The 18993-nt window shown below is 48.0% G+C and overlaps 1 protein-coding gene across 2 annotated transcripts in view; it reads left to right on the forward strand.

The window, feature by feature from the left end:
- CLPB (caseinolytic mitochondrial matrix peptidase chaperone subunit B) overlaps positions 1-18993 on the forward strand; it is a 190186-nt gene that overhangs the window by 133895 nt on the left and 37298 nt on the right. For both annotated transcript variants that reach the window (XM_043993018.1, XM_043993019.1), the window contains one exon: positions 11065-11179. In XM_043993018.1, coding sequence (XP_043848953.1) covers positions 11065-11179 — 115 coding nt within the window. The remainder of the gene's footprint in view (positions 1-11064; positions 11180-18993) is intronic.

Below are 18993 nucleotides of genomic sequence, written 5' to 3' on the forward strand. Positions count from 1 at the left end.
TTTTCCATTGATCACTATTGAATGTCATCACATTAGACTTAGGCCAGCACTCAAAACCATCAAGATCTTTTTGGATTGGGGGCAGCTAGGTGGCACAGTGGATAAAGCATTGGCCTTGGATTCAGGAGGACCTGAGTTCAAATCCAACCTCAGACACTTGCTACTAGCTGTGTGACCCTGGGCAAGTCACTTAACCCTCATTGCCCCGCAAAAAAAAACAAAAAAACAAAGAGTACTGGGCCAAGAACAGACTCCTGTGGTGCTCCACATAAGACCTCTTCCTGAAGGGATATTGTGAACCATCAACAATTACTCAGTCTGCCTATTCTACCATTTGGGAATATACCATTTTGTACCATGATCTAGTCCCTATCTGTCAGTCTCTTCCACCTGGAGAGCTTGAGGTACTTTATCAAATACTTTTCTAAGATCTCTGTAAACTACACAGATAGCATTCCCTCAATCTCACCCCCTTCTAAGCTGTGGCCAGAGTGTGCCCTCCAGAACTGCTGTTAGCCGAGCCATGCACCTCTCACCTCGGTGAGGGTGTACATGCGCATCTTCAACCTTGATCCCCCTCCCCATCTCCAGGCATGCATCTTCACATCCCTGCCAGACATCTTCCTCTGCATGCCCTTTCACTAATCAAGTCCTGTTCTAAATGCCCCTTTCTCCTTTGCTCTGTCTCTGCCACTGGCACCACCATCTGATCCAGTTCAGTTATCAACTTGTAGGAGTTTTTTCTCTTATCTCTAAGCTTGACCATTCCTTCCAGAGGCCTAAAGCATAGGTTCTGGTGGGAAATTCCCCGAACTAGAAAACAGGAGACCCAGGTTCTAATCCCAGGTCTATCACTAACTCTCTGGGTAAGTTATTGTATTCTCTGGGCCTCATTTTCCCCATGTGGAGAAGGGGAAGGACTTGGACTGACTAACTTATCTTTAAGTTCTCTTCCAGTTCTAATATTCTATAATTCTAGTTCAGGCGCTAATCACCTCCCTGAGGATCACAACAACCTCCTAACTAGCTTTTCTCCTTCCAGTCTCTTTCTCCTTCTGGTCCCTCTAATTCCCACGGCCAGAGTAAACTTCCTAAAACCGAACTCTACCCACGTTCCTTCTCTCCAACATTCAGTGGCTACCTCTCAACAATAGCTGGCTTTGGGCTCAGAGACCAGGCTCAGGCATTAGCTCAGACTCTCGCTACCTCTGTCATTCTCAGCAATTTTTCTCTCTGAATTTTAGTGTCCTCATCCATCAAACATCGAACAATCCTCATGCTACGTTCAGAGGATTGTTGTGAGGAAAACACTTTGCACTGTAGAGAAAGATAAGACACTGCCATTATTTATGCCTGATTTGGGGGACTCTCCATTATCTGACCCCATCCTGTCTTTTCCACCTCATCTTTCCCTGTTGCCTAGCACACTTAAGGGTCATATTTGGGTCATTTTTATATAATTATTTGGTGTTCCAAAGCGCTTTCTTCCCAACAGCCCTGTGAAATTGGGAGTAAATACCATTATGCCCATGTTGTTGTTCAGTCATGCCCAACTGTCTGTGATTCCTTGTAGAGTTTTCTTGGCAAAGATGCGGGAATGGTTTGCTATTTCCTTCTCCAGCTCATTTTACAAGGCAAACAAGGTTAAATGACTTGCCCAGGGTCACACAGCTGAGTAAGTATCTGAGGCCAGATTTGAACTCAGGAGGATAAGTCTTCCTGGCTCCAGGTCTGGCACTCTATCCACTGTACCACCTAGCTGCCCCTAATAGTACTAGCCGCACCTGTTATGCCAAGCTGTGTGACCCTAGACAAGTCATTTGACCCCATTTGCCTCAGTTTCCACATCTGTAAAATAAGCTGGAGAAGGAAGTGGCAAACCATTCCAGTATCTTTGCCAAGAAAATCCCACAAAGGGTCATGAAGAGTCAGATATGACTGAAACGACTGAACAACAAAAAAGGCACTTAATAAGTGCTTTTGGGGTCATCTAGTACAACTCTGTCATTTTATAAATAAGAAAACTGACACAAAAGAGTGACTTGCCAAGATCACATAGGAATTGACTAGCAGGGCCAATACTGAACCTGAGTTCACTGACTAAATTCAGAGTTCTTTTTCCTACCACAAAAAGACTCAAGTAAGGTCCAAAGCATACTGGGAGCTTCAAAGAGGGAGAAAGCTCCCTGTGGGATGGGATGGTCAGGGAAGGCTTCCTGGAGGAAGTGACATTTACTCTGGGTATTGAAGAGCAGAAAGGATTTCGACAGGCAGAGAATTGAAAGTTTTAAAATATGACCACATTTTAACTAAGAGACAGAAGAGAAGGTTGGAAATATATCTTTATCTCTATGTCTCTATACACGAGAGTAGATAAAACAAAAATATGGGAAGCTGGCCCATGATGAATACACAGCTAAGGGGGACGTGCTGGGATAAGCCTGCATTCCCCCTCCCTCCTCTGCAATCCACTGAGACTACTGGGGAATTTATTGCTCATTTTAATCACACCCAGAGAATGAATTGGCAGGAATATTAGCCCGATAGGCCACCACATAGATTTTATTTGCATATTCCCATGACAGACTAGCAAGAACATTTCCTATGTATTTTTAATTTGTTTGGGCAGCAGCTGGGAATGCAGGGCCCCGTGGGCCGCAGGCTCCACTGCTGGGCCTAGGTGTCTACCAATACAGTAGGGCAGGTGAGCAGCCACGTCAGCTGCCCAGGAAGGTCATCTGGACCTGGGCAAAGGACCAGGCTGAGGCTAGGGTGGGGATCAGACCCCTTCAGAGATCCTTAGAGTTTACAACATGCTTTTATTCAACACAAACCTGTTCTGTGGCAGCATAGCATAGCATAAGGAGCATTTGATTTGGAATCAGGAGCTGAGTTCAGATCCCTGCACTGCTACATGTGGAGCCTTGGAAAAGTCCTTTCCTCTCCATCTCTTGGCTTCAGTTTTCACATCTTTAAAAGGAAGAGAATTGGAGCAGATGATCTCTGAGGTTCTTTCTTTCTAGCTCTGAATTGTTAGAAAAGCACCTACAATTATCCCCATTTTTTAGCAAAAGAAACTAAAGCTTAAAGAGGTCACCCAGGCCTCACCCCCAAGCCTCCATGCTCCAGTTTCCCTGTTCTCTCTAATGAATCACAGGTGCTCTCGTGGATTTGACCTTTTGCATCCCTTTGGACCGAGGCCACTCTTCTCTTCCTGCTGCCTCACTTGGCACTAGTTTATGCTCTTTTCCCGGTCCTGTGCTGGGCTCTGCTGTGGGAGATACAAGAAGAACTGCAGGCCCTCCCTTGAGGGGTTCTTAGTTTGGCAGGCAAGGTGATGAGACATATTTAGAGGGAACTGCCCAAAAAGAGAGAATCAGGGGTTTACCTGAATGTACCTGAATGACTATTTTATCTACCTGTGTGGTTCATGAAGTAATTTCGGGGGGGGGGGTTAAGAAGAGGGACAGAACTCTGTGGTCTGAGGAAACCTCCCTGGAGGACACAGTCTCCCTTCTCTCCCTCCTATCTGCTTATCACCTGGAGCAAGGACATGGCATTGCTGCCATGTGCCAGACTGTTACCAGGCCTCTGAAACAGGGTCTCTCCCCAGGGCTTGGCTGGAAGGCATAGCAGAGCCACATAGAAAGGGAATAGCAACTCAGTTTCTCCAGCTTGACTGGCAGGCTTTGTATCTTGAAAATGGCAAAGAGCAAGCAAAGAAGGGCCTGTCCTACTCCTCTGTCTGCTCAGGCCCCCAGTCCTGAGCCTGGAGCTCTTCACTCAGCCAGTGCCTCCAGTATCCCAAGCCATATGCCAAGAGCTACTCTAGTCATTCATTGGCCATATGGTTGGGCATCTACTGTAATTTAAGCTCCTTGAGAGTAAGGACTGTTTGTCTTTGGTCTTTTTATCCCCAGCACCTAGCACAGTGCATTTCACTTAGTAGAGGCTTCATGCTTGTTGGTTGGTTGGATGGATGGATGGATGGATGGATGGATGGATGGATGGATGGATGGATGGATGGATGGATGGATGGATGGACGGACGGACAGATGGACGGACAGATAAATGAACAAATGTGTTCTCTGCCACAGTGTAGGGTTCTTTGGGGAAAAGAGGAGATATGAGCCCTGACCTCTTGGAGCTCACAGTCTGGTTAAGGAGATAAGACTCTCAACACATGGCTCATTGAGGACAATATAAGATTGCATATGGCCAGTTACTAACCTATGTGTCTCCACCTCTAAGGATTGTATGGGCTCAGAGAAGAAAGCAATCAGGGTGGAACGGATTATTGGAGAAGGCTTCCTGGAGGAGGTAGGACTGGAGGAGGGCTTGTAGGATGTGGTGAATTTGGATAGGGAAAGAGGAGGCGGGAATAAGGCTTCTGGGGCAGGGAATGGTATGAATGATGGTGGGAATAAAACCATTTTTTACATAAACTAAAGGTGGGGTTGAGCCTGGCGTGGGTGAGGAGAGTGGCACAGCCAAGGTAGAGAGAACTGTTGGGAAGGCGGAGTCTAGGACCAGACCTCAGAGAGCTTGAGCTTGACACAGAACCGGTAGGAAAGCCATTGACATTTTCTGGGCAGAATCTTCAGGTTGTAGGGAACCTCAGAAGCCATTTAGTCCAACTTCTTCCTGAACAGGGCTCTAGAACACAACATACCCAATGAGTGGTTGTGATCTGCCGTTGGCCTGAAGACCACCCTGGGGGAATCCGCTGAAGACACTAGGGAGGGTTCACCTGGAGGAGAAACAGGCAGAACTGGCAGTGATAGGTAGAAATCCTGTTAGCTAGATAGAAGCAGGAACTCCTTCCTAATCATTGGAGTCGTCCAAAAGTGGAATCACCTGTCTCAGGAGAGTGGGCTCCCTGTCACTGCGGGCTCAGGCAGCACCCATATGGCCACTTGTCAGGGATATGGATTCTGTCACGGTATGGATTAGGATAAATGACCTCTGAGGTCCCTTCCAACTAAACTCTGATTCTGTGAGAGGGACTAGATAGTAGTGGGGAAATGTGGTAATGGCCACGGGAGGGAAATTCAGGCATCTCCAGGCTTCAGCTGATCATCCTCTCCATCAGGCATTTTATTTCCACAACTCCTGCCGCTTTGTGCCCAGCCATTTACAAGGCTGGGTTGGAAACCCAACCCTGTGCCAGGTACCTTTCTTTGGGAGCTGAGGTATTCCCGAATTCCTGTTTGCTCTTTTGTACTGACCTTAAAAGCTAACTGAGGCTAATTCCCTTGGTCTTTCTGTGTCTAAGGCAAGTTAGCATAACCCCTTGACAGCTAGAGGAAGGAAAACAGCAGCTGTTTCCTTCTGAGCTTTGTCTTTTGTAGTCTAACCATCTCCAGTTCCTTTAGCCAGTCACCATCTTCTGCAAACATTCCGGCTTGTCAATGAGCTCTTCAGATGTGGCACCATGTCTTAGAGATCTTTACATCTGTTCCTCCCAACATGCACACATGTACACACGCACGTGCACGCACTCCTTTGGGAAACAAAGCTTGCTGGTGGCCTTCTTGTTGGGTCAACCTGCTTGTTCTGTGCTCTTACCCTTTCTCTCCCTGACCATGCAGTGATCACCCAGAGACAAATCCACCTGTCACTCACCTTTGCCTCTTATGCACTCGTGCATACATGCACACACGCACACACATATCCTTTCCCCTTCTTGTCCTCTTTGCATTCCCCCTTCCTAAAGAAATGGAGCCAGGAAAGATAGAGGGTGGCTTAGCCCTTGTTCTTGACTATCGTGTAAGCAGTGCCACACTGCTGGCCAGCCTGGAGCCAGGCCTCAGCCCGAGGCCCAGAACACTTTCCTGTAAATGTCGTCACAGCCAGGAGGGATGCCATGTCGAATCAAGGATGATGAGAGCCAGTGAACGTGATTACCCAGCCCAGATTAGCCGCTGGGAGCCAGTGGCCGCCGTCGCTAGGTGAGGGCTGTAGAAACTAATTGCATGTGTCTTTTATTAAGAAGATGGGCTCGCTTGCTCATGTCCTTCTCGGCGCCACACCCCCAGTGCCTCTCAACCAGGCATCCCTTGCCTCCGCTGACAGTCCCCTTCTCAGCCCCCTCCTCCAGTGGATTGCCTCAGAACTCAATAGCCTTTCTCCCAGTCTACCTGAGGAAGTGCTGCTGCATTTGGGCACAGCCCCTGCCAGTCACAGAATCAACACATTTTGACCTGGGAGACCCATAGTCCAAACCCCTCATTTTCCAGTGGGGCAGTTAGTGCCAGTATTCTTATTTCCAGGGACACGAGGAAACGGAAGCTGAGAGAGGTTATGTTGGTGCAAAGCAATGCCAGAACTCAGACCTGAGTAGCCGGGCGCCACACCAGGCTGGTGTTTTCCACGACATCATCCTGTCTCTGCATCTGCATCCCCAGGGTCCCCCACTAAGCCCAGGCTTATTTCCTCCTACCCTGACATAACCTCTTCCACACCTTTCTGTTCCCTTCCTCACATATGTCTTCTCTCCAAACCAGGCAAATTGTTTGGAGATAGGACCCTTTTCTCTCCCCCAAGACTGACAAGTACTATACTTGAATAAGATCATTTGGCTATTTAGATTATAAGACACAATCAGTCCTCTCAAGAGTCTGATTAGAATTTGAGGAGGTGAAGTATTAGTGACCAGTAACAGTTATTTCCAAATGGATAAGATCCAAGGACGAAGACACTGGCCAAAGGAGGAGGGTTAATTGGGGAGTTAATCCAGCCTGTGGATGCCTCTGCTGCAGACCTAATCAGCAGCCAGTTGGTCCTTTGGGATTCTCTTTCCTTCACACAGATAGGAAGCCTGGTCTGCCTATACCTAGCAGAGATATAAAGGAAGGCACAGAGCAACAACATCCCCCTAGGATTAGGGCCCAAACAGCGTCTGGTGCTTACTTGTATCTTCTAGACAAAGACCTTTCACATCCGCTGTCTTATCTTAGGCGACTTGATCTGTTCCATTTCTAGCCTTCTGTGTACTACCCATCCTGTCTACCTCCTCTCAATCCAACCTGCTGCTTATGTAAGCCAAAGTCTGCCCAAGCGCCCCATCCTTAGCCACATTCCTCCTGAGCCTAACCCGGCCCTGCCCAGTGCTGCACTCTCCTGCTGCCACCTGCATCCTGCTGGGAGGGGAATGGGAGTCTAAACAGAGCCTACTGCAAGACCCACAGTGAGGAGCCAGCCACAGCATCCTGCCTGTCTGCTGTTACTCTGTCTTCCTAAGATGAACTGGCCTGGAGAGGACAAACAGCAGGCACATAAAGACATAAAAACCATATCCTTTCCTTCACCACACTCAGGGGAGGTCTTCAAAGTCTCAGAAAGTCTTAGGTCAGCCAGTCTAGAGATCCTCTACACTGTCTCCAAAAGAGATTTCACAGTCTCTGCTTGGATACTCCAGGGATGCAAAACTCACTACTAATTCCCAATACAGCCTGGCCCACTCTGGGGCCTTGTTGGGGCCCAACAAGGTCATGTGGCCTGTGGGAGAACTTGCAGCATCAGGAATTTCACCACCTAATAAGCAACCCATTCCACTGTTGGAGACTTCTAATTGTAGGAGGGTTTTTTTTTCCTTTTATTGGGTCCAAATCTTGCTGCTTCTAACTTCCACCCATTGGAGAAGTTCTCATATCTCCTTCCAGCAGTATCTTACCTGCTTTAAAAAGCATCATTTCTACAGAGGGAACAGATGAGTATTATGTCATACCCCATGGCCTCTTTCTCAGTCCTCATCCTTCTTGACTTCGGTTCAGCATTTGACACAAGGAACCTTCCCCTCCTGAAGAGTCCTCTTGGCTTCAGTGACATTGTACTCTCCTGATTTTTTCACCGTGGATATCTTTCAAGGCTCTCTGAGAGCCTTTTCTCCTCTCCCTCTCCCTCCCTCTCTTTCTGTCTCTCTCTCTCTCTCTCTCTCTCTCTCTCTCTCTCTCTCTCTCTCTTTCTCTCTTTCTCTCTTTCTCTCATATTAAGTTGTATTGCTATACAGTTATCAGATCTTTGTATCCAGCCTTACATGCTCTCCTGACCTCTGGTCCCACACCTTCTGGAAGGCCCACCAACAACTTAAACTCAGCCAGTAATTTCATCCATGGACAGAGCTCCCTTGATGAAGCTTCCTTTGCCAAAGCAGGTTTATACCTGTTTGGAGAATTGCCTGGGGCACCAGGAGGTGGATGGGTTGCCCAGAGGCAATACTTGCCCCCTTGTCTGCCTGACTCCCAAACCAAGGACAGTTCCTTACCCACTGTCCCACACCACCTCTCCACATAGTAGGTATTTAATAGATCCTTGGCAAATGCTAAGTGCTTAACAAATATGCTGGTTTGAACTGAATTAACCGGAGCCCATAAAAAAGTTTTCTTTTGCCAAATTCAATGCAACAGTTCTGGAAGTGTGCTTTGAGTGCCTTCTGTATGCAGAGCCCTCAGTTCAGCGCTCAAAATACGGTCACTGGTCAGTGCTGGGCACCAGGGATAGAAAGACAAGGAAGGAAACAACACCTCCTAGGCAGGATCTTACACACTTACAGGGAAGACATGTGTACGTCTAAAAGAGTAAACAGAAAGTGAATAAATATGAAGTGATTTGGGGGCGAGGGCTGTAGCCATCAGAGGGATCAGGAAAGGCATCGAACAGAAGGTACCACTAGAACTGGTGAAGATGGTTAAAGCACCGGCCCTGGATTCAGGAGTACCTGAGTTCAAATCCGGCCTCAGACACTTGACACTTACTAGCTGTGTGACTCTGGGCAAGTCACTTAACCCCCATTGCCTTAAAAAAAAAAAAAAAAAAGAACTGGTGAAGAGGGAGGACATTCCAGGGGAGTCAGAGAGAAACAAGGCAGCCCATTCTCAGCATCTGCAGTCGAATGCCATACAAGCAAGGCAGCAGAGTATAGTGCAGAGAGCACTAGACTGGCTGTCAGAGGGCCTGGGTTCAAATCCCAGCTTTTCTGGTTAACCTGCAGCAAGTCATTTCCCTTCCATGGGTCTGTCTCCCCATCTGTAGGAAGAAGTAGAACTAAATGAAACTGCAGATCCTTTCCAGCTCAATTTTCTGTGACCTAAGGGATTCCTGCCTTTCCCAGTCCCCTGAGGGGCCTCTTGCTTGTTGCACACTGTCTGGGGGAAGTAGCTTAAGTTGAGCCTGCAAAGTCCACATTCTTCCCAGAGGAAAGAAAACCCCTCCCACGGCACCAAATCTCGGGCCTCGTCTGTGCCTGGGTGACTAAAGGAAGCAGTAGATCTATGGATGGTGGAGTCAGAGCTCATTGATGTATGCCACGCCTGAGGGAAGCGTACGGTGACACGCTGGATTCCATCCCGCAAGCATCGCTCCACTGGGATCAGCAGCCAAGTTATTGCTCCATATGAAACATGGGGACTGATGGGAGCTTTCAGTTACAGACTGATAGCAACAGCCAAAATTGGATTGTTTGCTATTTATTGTTTTTAACTTCTGTCAGGGTCACTACCATCTCAGGAAAACACTGCCAGCATGGCTGATGTTTTTTATCCACTCTGCCCACAAGAGCAGTCTGCAGTCACGACTTTTCTGACGGGACCTGGGTTTGGCGGCCAAAGGATCCCTGTGCCCAGGAGAGCCCCATGGCACATCCTACAGAGGAGGAGCTGAGGGGCCAGGATAGGGAGGGCCTCAGGAAGTAGTAGAGGTGGTTTTTGGAAAGGCAGCTTTGGACTCTGTCTTAGCAGAACCCAAGAGGCTCAACTCCCGTCACTGGAGTTGGCCAATCAGAGGCTGATGGATATCCAGCCGGGGTGGAAGGTTAGACTAGCTGCTCTCTGAGGCCTCAGCTCTGAGTGTGAGTCTGCAGTTCCAAGAATTCACATTCCAGTGCTGATGGACATGGGGATAAACTGGAGACTCTGAGGACAGGCCCTTCCCTTTCTTCTACCCTTCATCTCTGAACTCACTGCCTTCTCCCACTCAGGGTCCCCTTGAAGTCTGGGTCACGTCATTTAGCATGTGGGCATTTTTCTTTTAGGTTTTATTGAACCTTTTTTACAGCACAGTGATTTCCTAGCACATACCCCTCACAGCCACCTTGAACTTCTTTTGCAAACTGGAGTCCCAGCTCTGCCACTCATTGTTTATGCTCGTTTGTCCAGTGAGGTGTAGGTCCCTCGTGCTCCAGTAGAGTCTGACAGCATATCTAGCATTCTGCACCTGCAGCCCCCTCCCCTTCACTCCAGAGAAGAGGGGCACATTTTTCCTGGGCTCTACTACCTTTTGGTGCCACCTAACTCTGAGTGTGCTGTTGTGTATTTTCTTTCTTCATTCAGTATCAGTTCATACGAGTCTCCCCATATTTCTCTGAAATCCTCTTTTTTGTAGTTTCTTATGGTGCAGTAATGTCCCACCGTGTTCACATACCAAACCTTGTTCAGCTCTTCTCCAGCGGGTGGGTGTCCAGACTGTTGCCACCCCAAAGGCACCGCAGTGACTGTTTGGGTAGAATGAGACCTTTCCGTCTTTGATCTGCAGCAGCGAGATGAGTGCATCGTTTTCTAATGATTTCCTGTGTGTGATTCTCATCTCCCCTTCATACAACTGGACGGCAGCACCCCAGGAATATGGCCATGCCTCCCTCTGCTCCTGTTTCACTCAAACCATAGCTGGGCCCAGGGCTGGACTCCTGGTCAGGATTGGATTCTACCAATAGACTCCGTTCAGCTCCGGGCCAAGTCTGCAGTTGAGAATGGCCATCCTCACTCTCAAATGTTCCCTGCCTATGACTGCTTTGTGGCTTTCCCACAAGTAAAGCCTGGATTCCAGGCCTTTTCTGTCCTTCAGTTCCCTGCCCCAGACTGCCAAGCTCCTCAGCCTAGTCCCTCTGTTTCAAATGAAATCATAGTGCACCTGCTCCAGAGCCAGCACAGAACTGGGCATTCATTTTGGCCAAGGAAGAAAAAGGCGGCAGGATCTCTATCCCCTGGGGGGCCTGTGGGCAGAGGTAGGGTGACCCCAAACCTGGCAGACCCGGCCACATTCCAAGCTCTCTGTCCTTTTCTCCGCCAGTACCAGGAGAAGCAACGAAAGCGTGAGGCTGAGGAACGTCGCCGCTTCCCTCTCGAGCAACGGCTGAAGGAGCACATCATTGGCCAGGAGAGCGCCATTGCCACAGTGGGAGCAGGTAAGCATCGTGTTGTGCTCCTGGCAGCCCGGCATCCTGACACTCCTGGTGTGAGGATAGGGGTAGAACCATCCCACTTTCCTCCTAAGGTTGGAGAGGTGGCCGGGGATAGGGCTGGCCAGCCAAAAGAAGCAGTTCTTTTCAGGACGCTTAAAGGGCACATAATTGCCCAATAGTACTAGGCCTTCTGCCCCAGAGATACCTTTGGAGAGTAGATCCAGCCCAGGCCTTTGAGAGGTGGGACAGACACACCTGGATGGGCAGAACTATGTGTAAAAATCCATCTGTGGGGTAGCTAGGTGGCGCAGTGGATAGAGCACCGGCCCTGGAGTCAGGAGTACCTGAGTTGAAATCCAGCCTCAGACACTTAACACTTACTAGCTGTGTGACCCTGGGCAAGTCACTTAACCCCAACTGCCTAACTAAATTAATTTTTTTTTTTTAAAGAAAGAAAAGAAAATGTTAGAAAAAAAAATCCATCTGTTCTGAGTATCCTGTCAAGTCTAGACTGAACGAGAGTGGTATGAACCTATTTCATAGAACATTAGGGCTGAAAGGAACCTTATAAATTAGACAATCCAGAGGGATTTATCCAAGATCACATAGTGGTAGTTTCATGTTTGGCAAAATGGGGTGAGAACCCGCCGGCTGCTGCTCTGGTGCTCTCTCCAGGACCCTGTTTTGCCACCTGTAGTCTCTCAGATAGGGAATGAGCTCCTGAAGTCCCATGACAGCTACCTGCTCAGCGTTCCCCACCAAGCTCCCAGCCAGCCCCCTTCCATATCTCTGTCCCTTCTCAGATGATTGTAGTAATAGAGGGCTGGACCTAGAGCCAAGAAAGGTTCAGATCCAGCTGTGGGATCAAAGACCCTCACTCTCTCTGAGGCTTCCAAGAGATCACGAATGTAAGTGCATTTACATCCCAGCTGTCTTCATCATTGTTATGTGACTTGCCCAAGGTCATATAACTAAGAAATCTGATGTCTCCTGACTCCCAGTCCAGCATTCTTTCTGTTATACCACATTGCCTTTCCTGAGGTAATTTGAGCATTATTATCCCCATTTTACATATGAGAAGACTGAGACTGAAGTCAGGTAATTAGCCCAAAGTCTCATAGCTATAAAGACTTAGAACCCAGGTTTTCTGACTCCAAATTGAGCACACTGTGCTGTACAGAAGACACCACCTTCCTTTCCTTCCACTTCATTGTAGCAGGCACAGGCACACATGTTCACAGGGCCCTTCAAGAGACTATGTACCTGGCTTTAGGGGTCTAACCCAGGGCTATGAATCATGATCAGAGAGAAGGAGAATTCTAGCATTTCAGTTGGATCAGAAGAGGAAAGGGCACTGGCACAATGTCGTGGGAGCCTTCTGGATCCTCCCCCATCACCCACAAGGCCAGCCCTACTCCTTAAGCAACGCCCCAATCTCTGCCTCCACACACTGGGCTACCCCAAGCCATCAAGCTGCAAATTTCCAATCTAGCCGCCAAGCCTGGGTGATAAAGGGGGCCATCAGGCCGAAATTGTGTCCTTCCCTCTGGGGCCTCCAGAGGAAAGTTTGTCACCTTCCAGAAAGCAATTAAAGATTTAATTGAAAAAGGAAGGCAGGCTGCCCCAGCCTGACCCTCTATTATCCCTGGTTCATCAGGGAACAAGGGTCCTAATCACCAGGGCCAAGGGACCAGCCTGTTTCCAGAGACAAAAGGAGTTGTCAGAGCCTTCTGACCCAGAGTGTGCTGTTAGCCCAAGGTCAGGAGGTTGGCCGCTGCTTTCATGGAAAGCAGCCTAGAGTTTCAAGCTATCCCCAAACCAGGCAGGGCCCCTTCCCTTCCAGGCTGAAACCATCCCAGTTGTCTACCCTTGACAGAGCCTCAACAGGGCCAGTTACCACATAGGTCAGAGGACTTAGACCTTGCAGGGACCTTAACAGAAACAGGCCAGGAGAGGGGGAAACTGATCCAAAGTGACCCTGGGGAGTAAGTAGCAAGTGGCATGTTACCATGCCAGCATGCCCTCCACTACCTTGCCACTTCACCACAGAGGGATGGACCTGCCCGGCCTCCTCTTATGCTGGATGCAGGAGGAATAAACTCCCTCTCTGATGGACTGCTTCTGGTTGGAGAAAGAGAAGAGGGAAGGGCCTCTGGAAAGGAGAGACAAATGACCCTACCAGAGATTTAATAAAATGTCTCCTACCGGCCTTTTATGTCCACACGGATCAGAACATACCTGCCACCATAATGTTTCCCCTTGGGCTCCCTCAAGGTCCTTCAGCCAGCAATCTGCCCACTCTCCTTTGACCTTCCTCCCCTTGCCCATGTCTCAAGCTAACAAGATAAGTGAGGCATCGGGAAGCCAGTGAAGAGGCAGGGGAATGGACCTGCATTTCTCATTCAACACTGACTCCTTTTTCTTTAGTCATCTCCTTCATTGGCATAGGGGAGGAGGATGTATCCTGAGAGAATCCAGAATCCCAGCTGACAGCTGCCCCCCTCAACCACCAAAGGCCCTCAATCCCAGAAGCAACAAAGTCCCAAAGAAAGAGCTCTCAACTCAAGTGCAGCAGACACGAGCTCAGCGTCTCACTGCTGCTGACTCTCTGCCCTCGATCAATTCATTTAACCTTCTCTAGGCCTCAATTTCCCCTCTTTTAAAAGGAGTTAATAGTTCCTATCTCACAGGGGTGTTAGGAGGATCAATTGAGATAATAGATGAGAAGGCCCTTTATAAAGTGCCAGCTGGATGTAAAGGATTGTGTTAGCATTTAATCATGAAGAAGAAATCCAACCCAAAGAGACACATTAAAGTAAAGAGTAGTGACTGACAGAGTCCCGAAGGTATGCAAAAGCAGGCTTTGAAAAATCTCATCCCCTAAGTGACCTCAAGCACCCCCCTGGTTTTTGCTGACTGACCCAACACTTACACAAATACCACCATCAGCAGGACTGTGGCTGCTACTGCCCCCTTCTCGACAGTGACTCACTTAAAAAGAAACCCGAGACTTAAATAGACTCTACTTTTTGCATATAATAATGATACTTCTGAATCCCCATTAATAATTGTTATTCTTCCCCCTGGCAGTGGGGCATCCCTCTGCAACCTCTCTGACAAGTGGTCATCCAGTCCCTATTTGCAGGCCTCCGGCAATGGGAACTCACTACCTCCTGAAGCAAACGTCTACTTTTGAAAGAGTGGTCATTGCTAGGAAGCTCTTCCTTACAGCCGGCCTCCATCTGTCTGCCTCTTTGCGATTTCCACCTAGTGCTCTTCATTCTACCCTCTTGGGCCCAACAAGAACACATTCATCCATCTTCCACGTGACAGCCTTTCAGATACTTGAGGACAGCCCTTTTGTTCTGTCCTCCAAGGCCCCTTCTTTCATCTCCCCATCATCCCATGCCCTTCTCTGGACATTTTCTAGTTGATTAGTGAGTCCTTCCTGAAATACGATAACTGTAAGTGAACATAGTTTTCCAGATGAGCTCTGGGTGTAGAGGACAACAAGGTGCTGGTTGACTCTCCCAACTCGAGGTCATTTGCACATTTGACAAGTCTTTCCTCCACATCTTCACCTGTCATCAAAATCCTGAGGCCAGAGGCCGAAAGATTCCTGATGCTCACTACTGAGGACAGGGACTGATGCTGTTGACCACACTTTGGATCTGGTCATTTAGCCAGTTCTGAGTCTACCACAGTGTACTCTGCCTTGTTGATAAGGAAACCGTGTCTTCCCAAAGAACTTGCCAAGTGTTTGCTGAAATCCAGGCATATCACAGTTACTGCATTCCCCTTGTCTGTACTTGTCAGAAAAGGAAAGGCCATGCTAGCTCTAGGTGACTACCATGTCTTTTTGTAAATGCTCTGAAACTATCCCTTTAATATGTTCTAGAATCTTCCCAAGAATCAGTCAGGCTTTCTGGCCTAAAGCTTGATGGTTCTGCCCTTCCCCTACCCCACCCCACCATTTTTTTTTTTTTACCTGCCACTCTCCCATCCTTTTCTCTTCCATTTTCTGTAAGCTTTGAAAGATCACACACAGTCACTCAGCAGTCACATCTACCAGTTAGTTCCTTCAGCACCCTGGCATATATTTAATTTAAGCCTAATGACTTAACCTCATCCTCCTTGACTTCTCTGCAACATTGGGCTCTATTGACCCATCCACCCCTTCATAATCCTCTCTTCTGTCTCTCTATGGCTACTACTTCTCTGTCTTCTTTGCTTGAATGTGTCCTCCAGAATTTAGGAAGTAGCCCAGTGTAATGGGAAAAAAGATTACTGAACTTGGAATCAGGGGTTGCCTGAGTTCAAATCCTGCCTCTGACACTTGCTGGTTAGGTAATCATGTGTGAATCAGCAAAAGTGGCTTCTCTTTGCCCAATAATTATGGAGTTGAGAGGAAGGAGAGCCAGAGATGAGGTTCTGAGGCTGGGTTTCTAAGAGGACACTAAGGCCAGCAGTGGAACTGGAGACATCAGGGAGAGGACCTGAAACAGGCTTAGGGTGTGGAGGAAATATAATGAATTTGGTTTTGTTCACCACAGTTCCAATCACCTATTCTTTCTTGCTCTTTTTCCTTCTCAACCTTTCCTGCATCCTGCCTCCACAGCATTCCCAGTGTAGCTACCCTAGTTCAGGACCTCACTATCTGTTGGTGAAACTATTGTAATAGCCTTCCAACTGGTCTCCCTGCCTCCAGGGTGCCCACTCCAGGCTGTCCTTTGCCCACTATCTAAATCATCTTCCCATCATACTTCTCTGATCAAAGTGCTGCTCTCTTGAAAAACCTTCTGTGGCTCCCAAGTGCCTATTAAATAAAGTGTGAATCCTCAGACAAGTCATTTAGCACCTCCCTCAATCCTCTATACCTTATCTCACACTATTTCCCATCACATACTTTCAGGTTCCATCCTAATTGGATTAATTTTCATCTTGCCCTCTCTTGTCTCCTGATGATCACCTCTGCCTGGCGGGAGCTACCCCCATACTCATAAATTGAACTTAATCTTGCTTCAAGGCCCACCCCAGATGCCACCACCTAATGAAGCTTTCACTGACCCAACCCCCATCTCCTCCCTCCTATTTCTATATAAAACATTATTTTCTCATATCTTTTCTTTAAACTTAGACTAGTTGGTTGTGGACTCATTGTTTTTCTGTTGGATTCTAAGTTTTTTGAGAGCAAAGCCTTGTGTCAGAATCTGGTGTTGTGTCTCCAGGGCCCAGATCAGTCCTCCACAGATAAATTTTTGAATAGTAATTTCTGAAATGCATCTAGCATGTGCCGATTTCCTGAGCGCTTTCTTCAGAACACTCCTGAGAGGGCTGTATGATACTGTTCTTCTCTGTGCTATCTTCTGTGTTCTCATCCTCCTGCCCCTGACATTTGAGTGGCCCCCACAGCTGAGAAATACATGGGTAGGATGGAAAGCTCCCTGGATTTGGAGGCAGAAAACCCACTTCCTTGCACAGATTCTTGTACGGTCGGGTCTCCAGTCTTCTCAGCATCCTAGCCGATGGACATAGCTGACGCTACACACCAGGTCTGCCAATCCCCAGTCTAGGAATATGCATGGTATGGTTGTGGGGGGCAGCAGGTTGGGCAAGGCTGACTCTAACCCAGAGAGTGAAGTAAATTTGTAGAGAAAGGGAACTGTCCTCAGGGACAGAGGCCTGGCCTTCCCCCTCCTCCCCATGTGAACAGAAGTGGTTCCTTGCTTGCCTACAAATTGTGATGGATGAGAAAAGCCTGGGGCCTTTGACACTGGTGGGGATGGTGTACATTAGAGCCCTTAATTTGTGGAGACCAGCCAGACCAGGGCCCAGGGAATCGTAGCCTTTACCTTGCCCTCACAACCCCACTAGTCTGGAGTACGAGGCCTGTGCTCTGTCATGGCCTGCCAGGCGTGGCATGGGCTCCTTTTCTAAGACCCAGGAGGGAAACAGACAGGGAGGTATAGAGAGTACCCCATAGACGCCTCATTTTAGATCATTGCCCTCAGAGAAGACAAGGCTTCCTATCAGCCCTGAAAAGGTTGGGGGAAGCGGGTGGGACATGGAGGGAACAGAGGAAGAGGGAGAGCTTCAGTGTCAGGTGCAGCAACATCTCAGTGTTTCCCAGGGTTTTTTTCCCTTCTATTGTGAAAATAGACTTAATTTCTTCTATTTGGTACAAACTTTCCCTGACCCTCCTTTATCCTGGGGATATTTTATGGCATGTGTTTTAAAGGTCTCATCCAAAAACTAGCCCCATGGTGAAGAGTCTGCTCACCAGCTTGCCCGTGGCCATAGCAACTTTTGAATTCATTTACTAACATGGAGAAGGGGTGCCCACCCGTACCAGCAAAAGCCCAGATCCCTGAAGTATTCCACTATTCCATGGATTCTCACCCTGAGCCACCCGCAGCAGTTACAGGTCCCAAAATCACATCATCTCTTAGTTTTTGACAAGTGTTTGTCATCTGGCATCTCCTGAATGAACCTGAAGAACTTGGCACTTGCAGAGGCAGACCATTCTCTGTCTAGACAGCTCAAAATGCATTGTTATTTACAGCAAATTTAAACCTGCCTTTCTGTGACTTCCACCCATAATTCCTAATTCTGCCTTCTGGGACTAAGCAGGAGGAGCATAATCCAGGGTCAGCTTTACAACTCTTCAAAAAGGCCCAGTTATGACCTGACCAGGGCAGGGGGGCAAAGTAGAACCATCACCTCCCAAGTCAGAATACTAAGCCCCTATTAATGTACCTGGATCACATGAACTCTTTGGCTTCCTTGTCACACTGTGGATTAGAGCCCGCAATCCACTGAGATTCCCAGATCTTTTTCAAATAACTTGATGCCATCCCCTTCCCCCACCCCTGCCTCTGTCCTATGTTTATGTTGGTTTTCTGAACCCTAGTTTCTAATAAGATGAAATTTATCCAGGACAAATATATTTAGCCCATGATTCTAGTCTAAAGCTTTGGGGGGGGGGGCGGGGGCAAGGCAGTGAGGGTTGAGTGACTTGCCCAGGGTCACACAACTAGTAAGTGGCAAAGCTTCTTAAACTGTGGATTGCCACCCCATATGGGGTCACATAACTGAATGTGGGGGTTATGAAAAAATTGACAATAAACATTTTATTTTTATGCCTATTTTATATACCTATATGCCCAGGGTTGCATGAAAATTTCTTGGGCAAAAAGGTCACGAATGGAAAGAGTTTAAGAAGCCCCGTTCTAGCCTTCCATCGGTATATTTCAAGCCCCAAATGGTTGTTGGCCAAATAAGTTTGAAAATTGATTAGGAAGAATAACGGGGCCGTGAAAAAGGGCATTGTATAGCCCTATGGCCTTTGCCACAATCTAGGCTTGCTGTTAGGAGCAGGAATGGGAAGGAGGCATTGCTTAGGTGGTGTGAGATGAAGGTCAGAAGAGGAGACTGAGAGGGCCTTGGAATATTTCTTCCCCTACAATCTGAGAGCACTGGGATTGTTCTCAGATCTCTGAAAGAACTATAGGTTTGCCCCTGTTTTAAAGTCAGATGGTCACAGGGAAATTTTTAGGAGGCCCAAGCAGGATCAGATCAGCAAATCTGTATTGATCATGTCCTGTGGATAGGACCCTGTGAAGGGGGCCACCAAGTCCCCACCCTAAGTAGTTTAGTCTGGAGGGCACAGGGGGAAGGAAGATCTAGGCCCTAGCCTTAGGAAACATAATTCAAAGGTGACTGAGAAGGATCTGACCTGGGTCCTGCCCTTAGCATTCATAGCCTCCTTGGAGAGATGGAACCCATCCCTAGGATACAGTGAGAGAACCAAACAAGAT

This window comes from Dromiciops gliroides, chromosome 3 (assembly GCF_019393635.1).
Source record: "Dromiciops gliroides isolate mDroGli1 chromosome 3, mDroGli1.pri, whole genome shotgun sequence".
Lineage (NCBI taxonomy): Eukaryota > Metazoa > Chordata > Mammalia > Microbiotheria > Microbiotheriidae > Dromiciops > Dromiciops gliroides.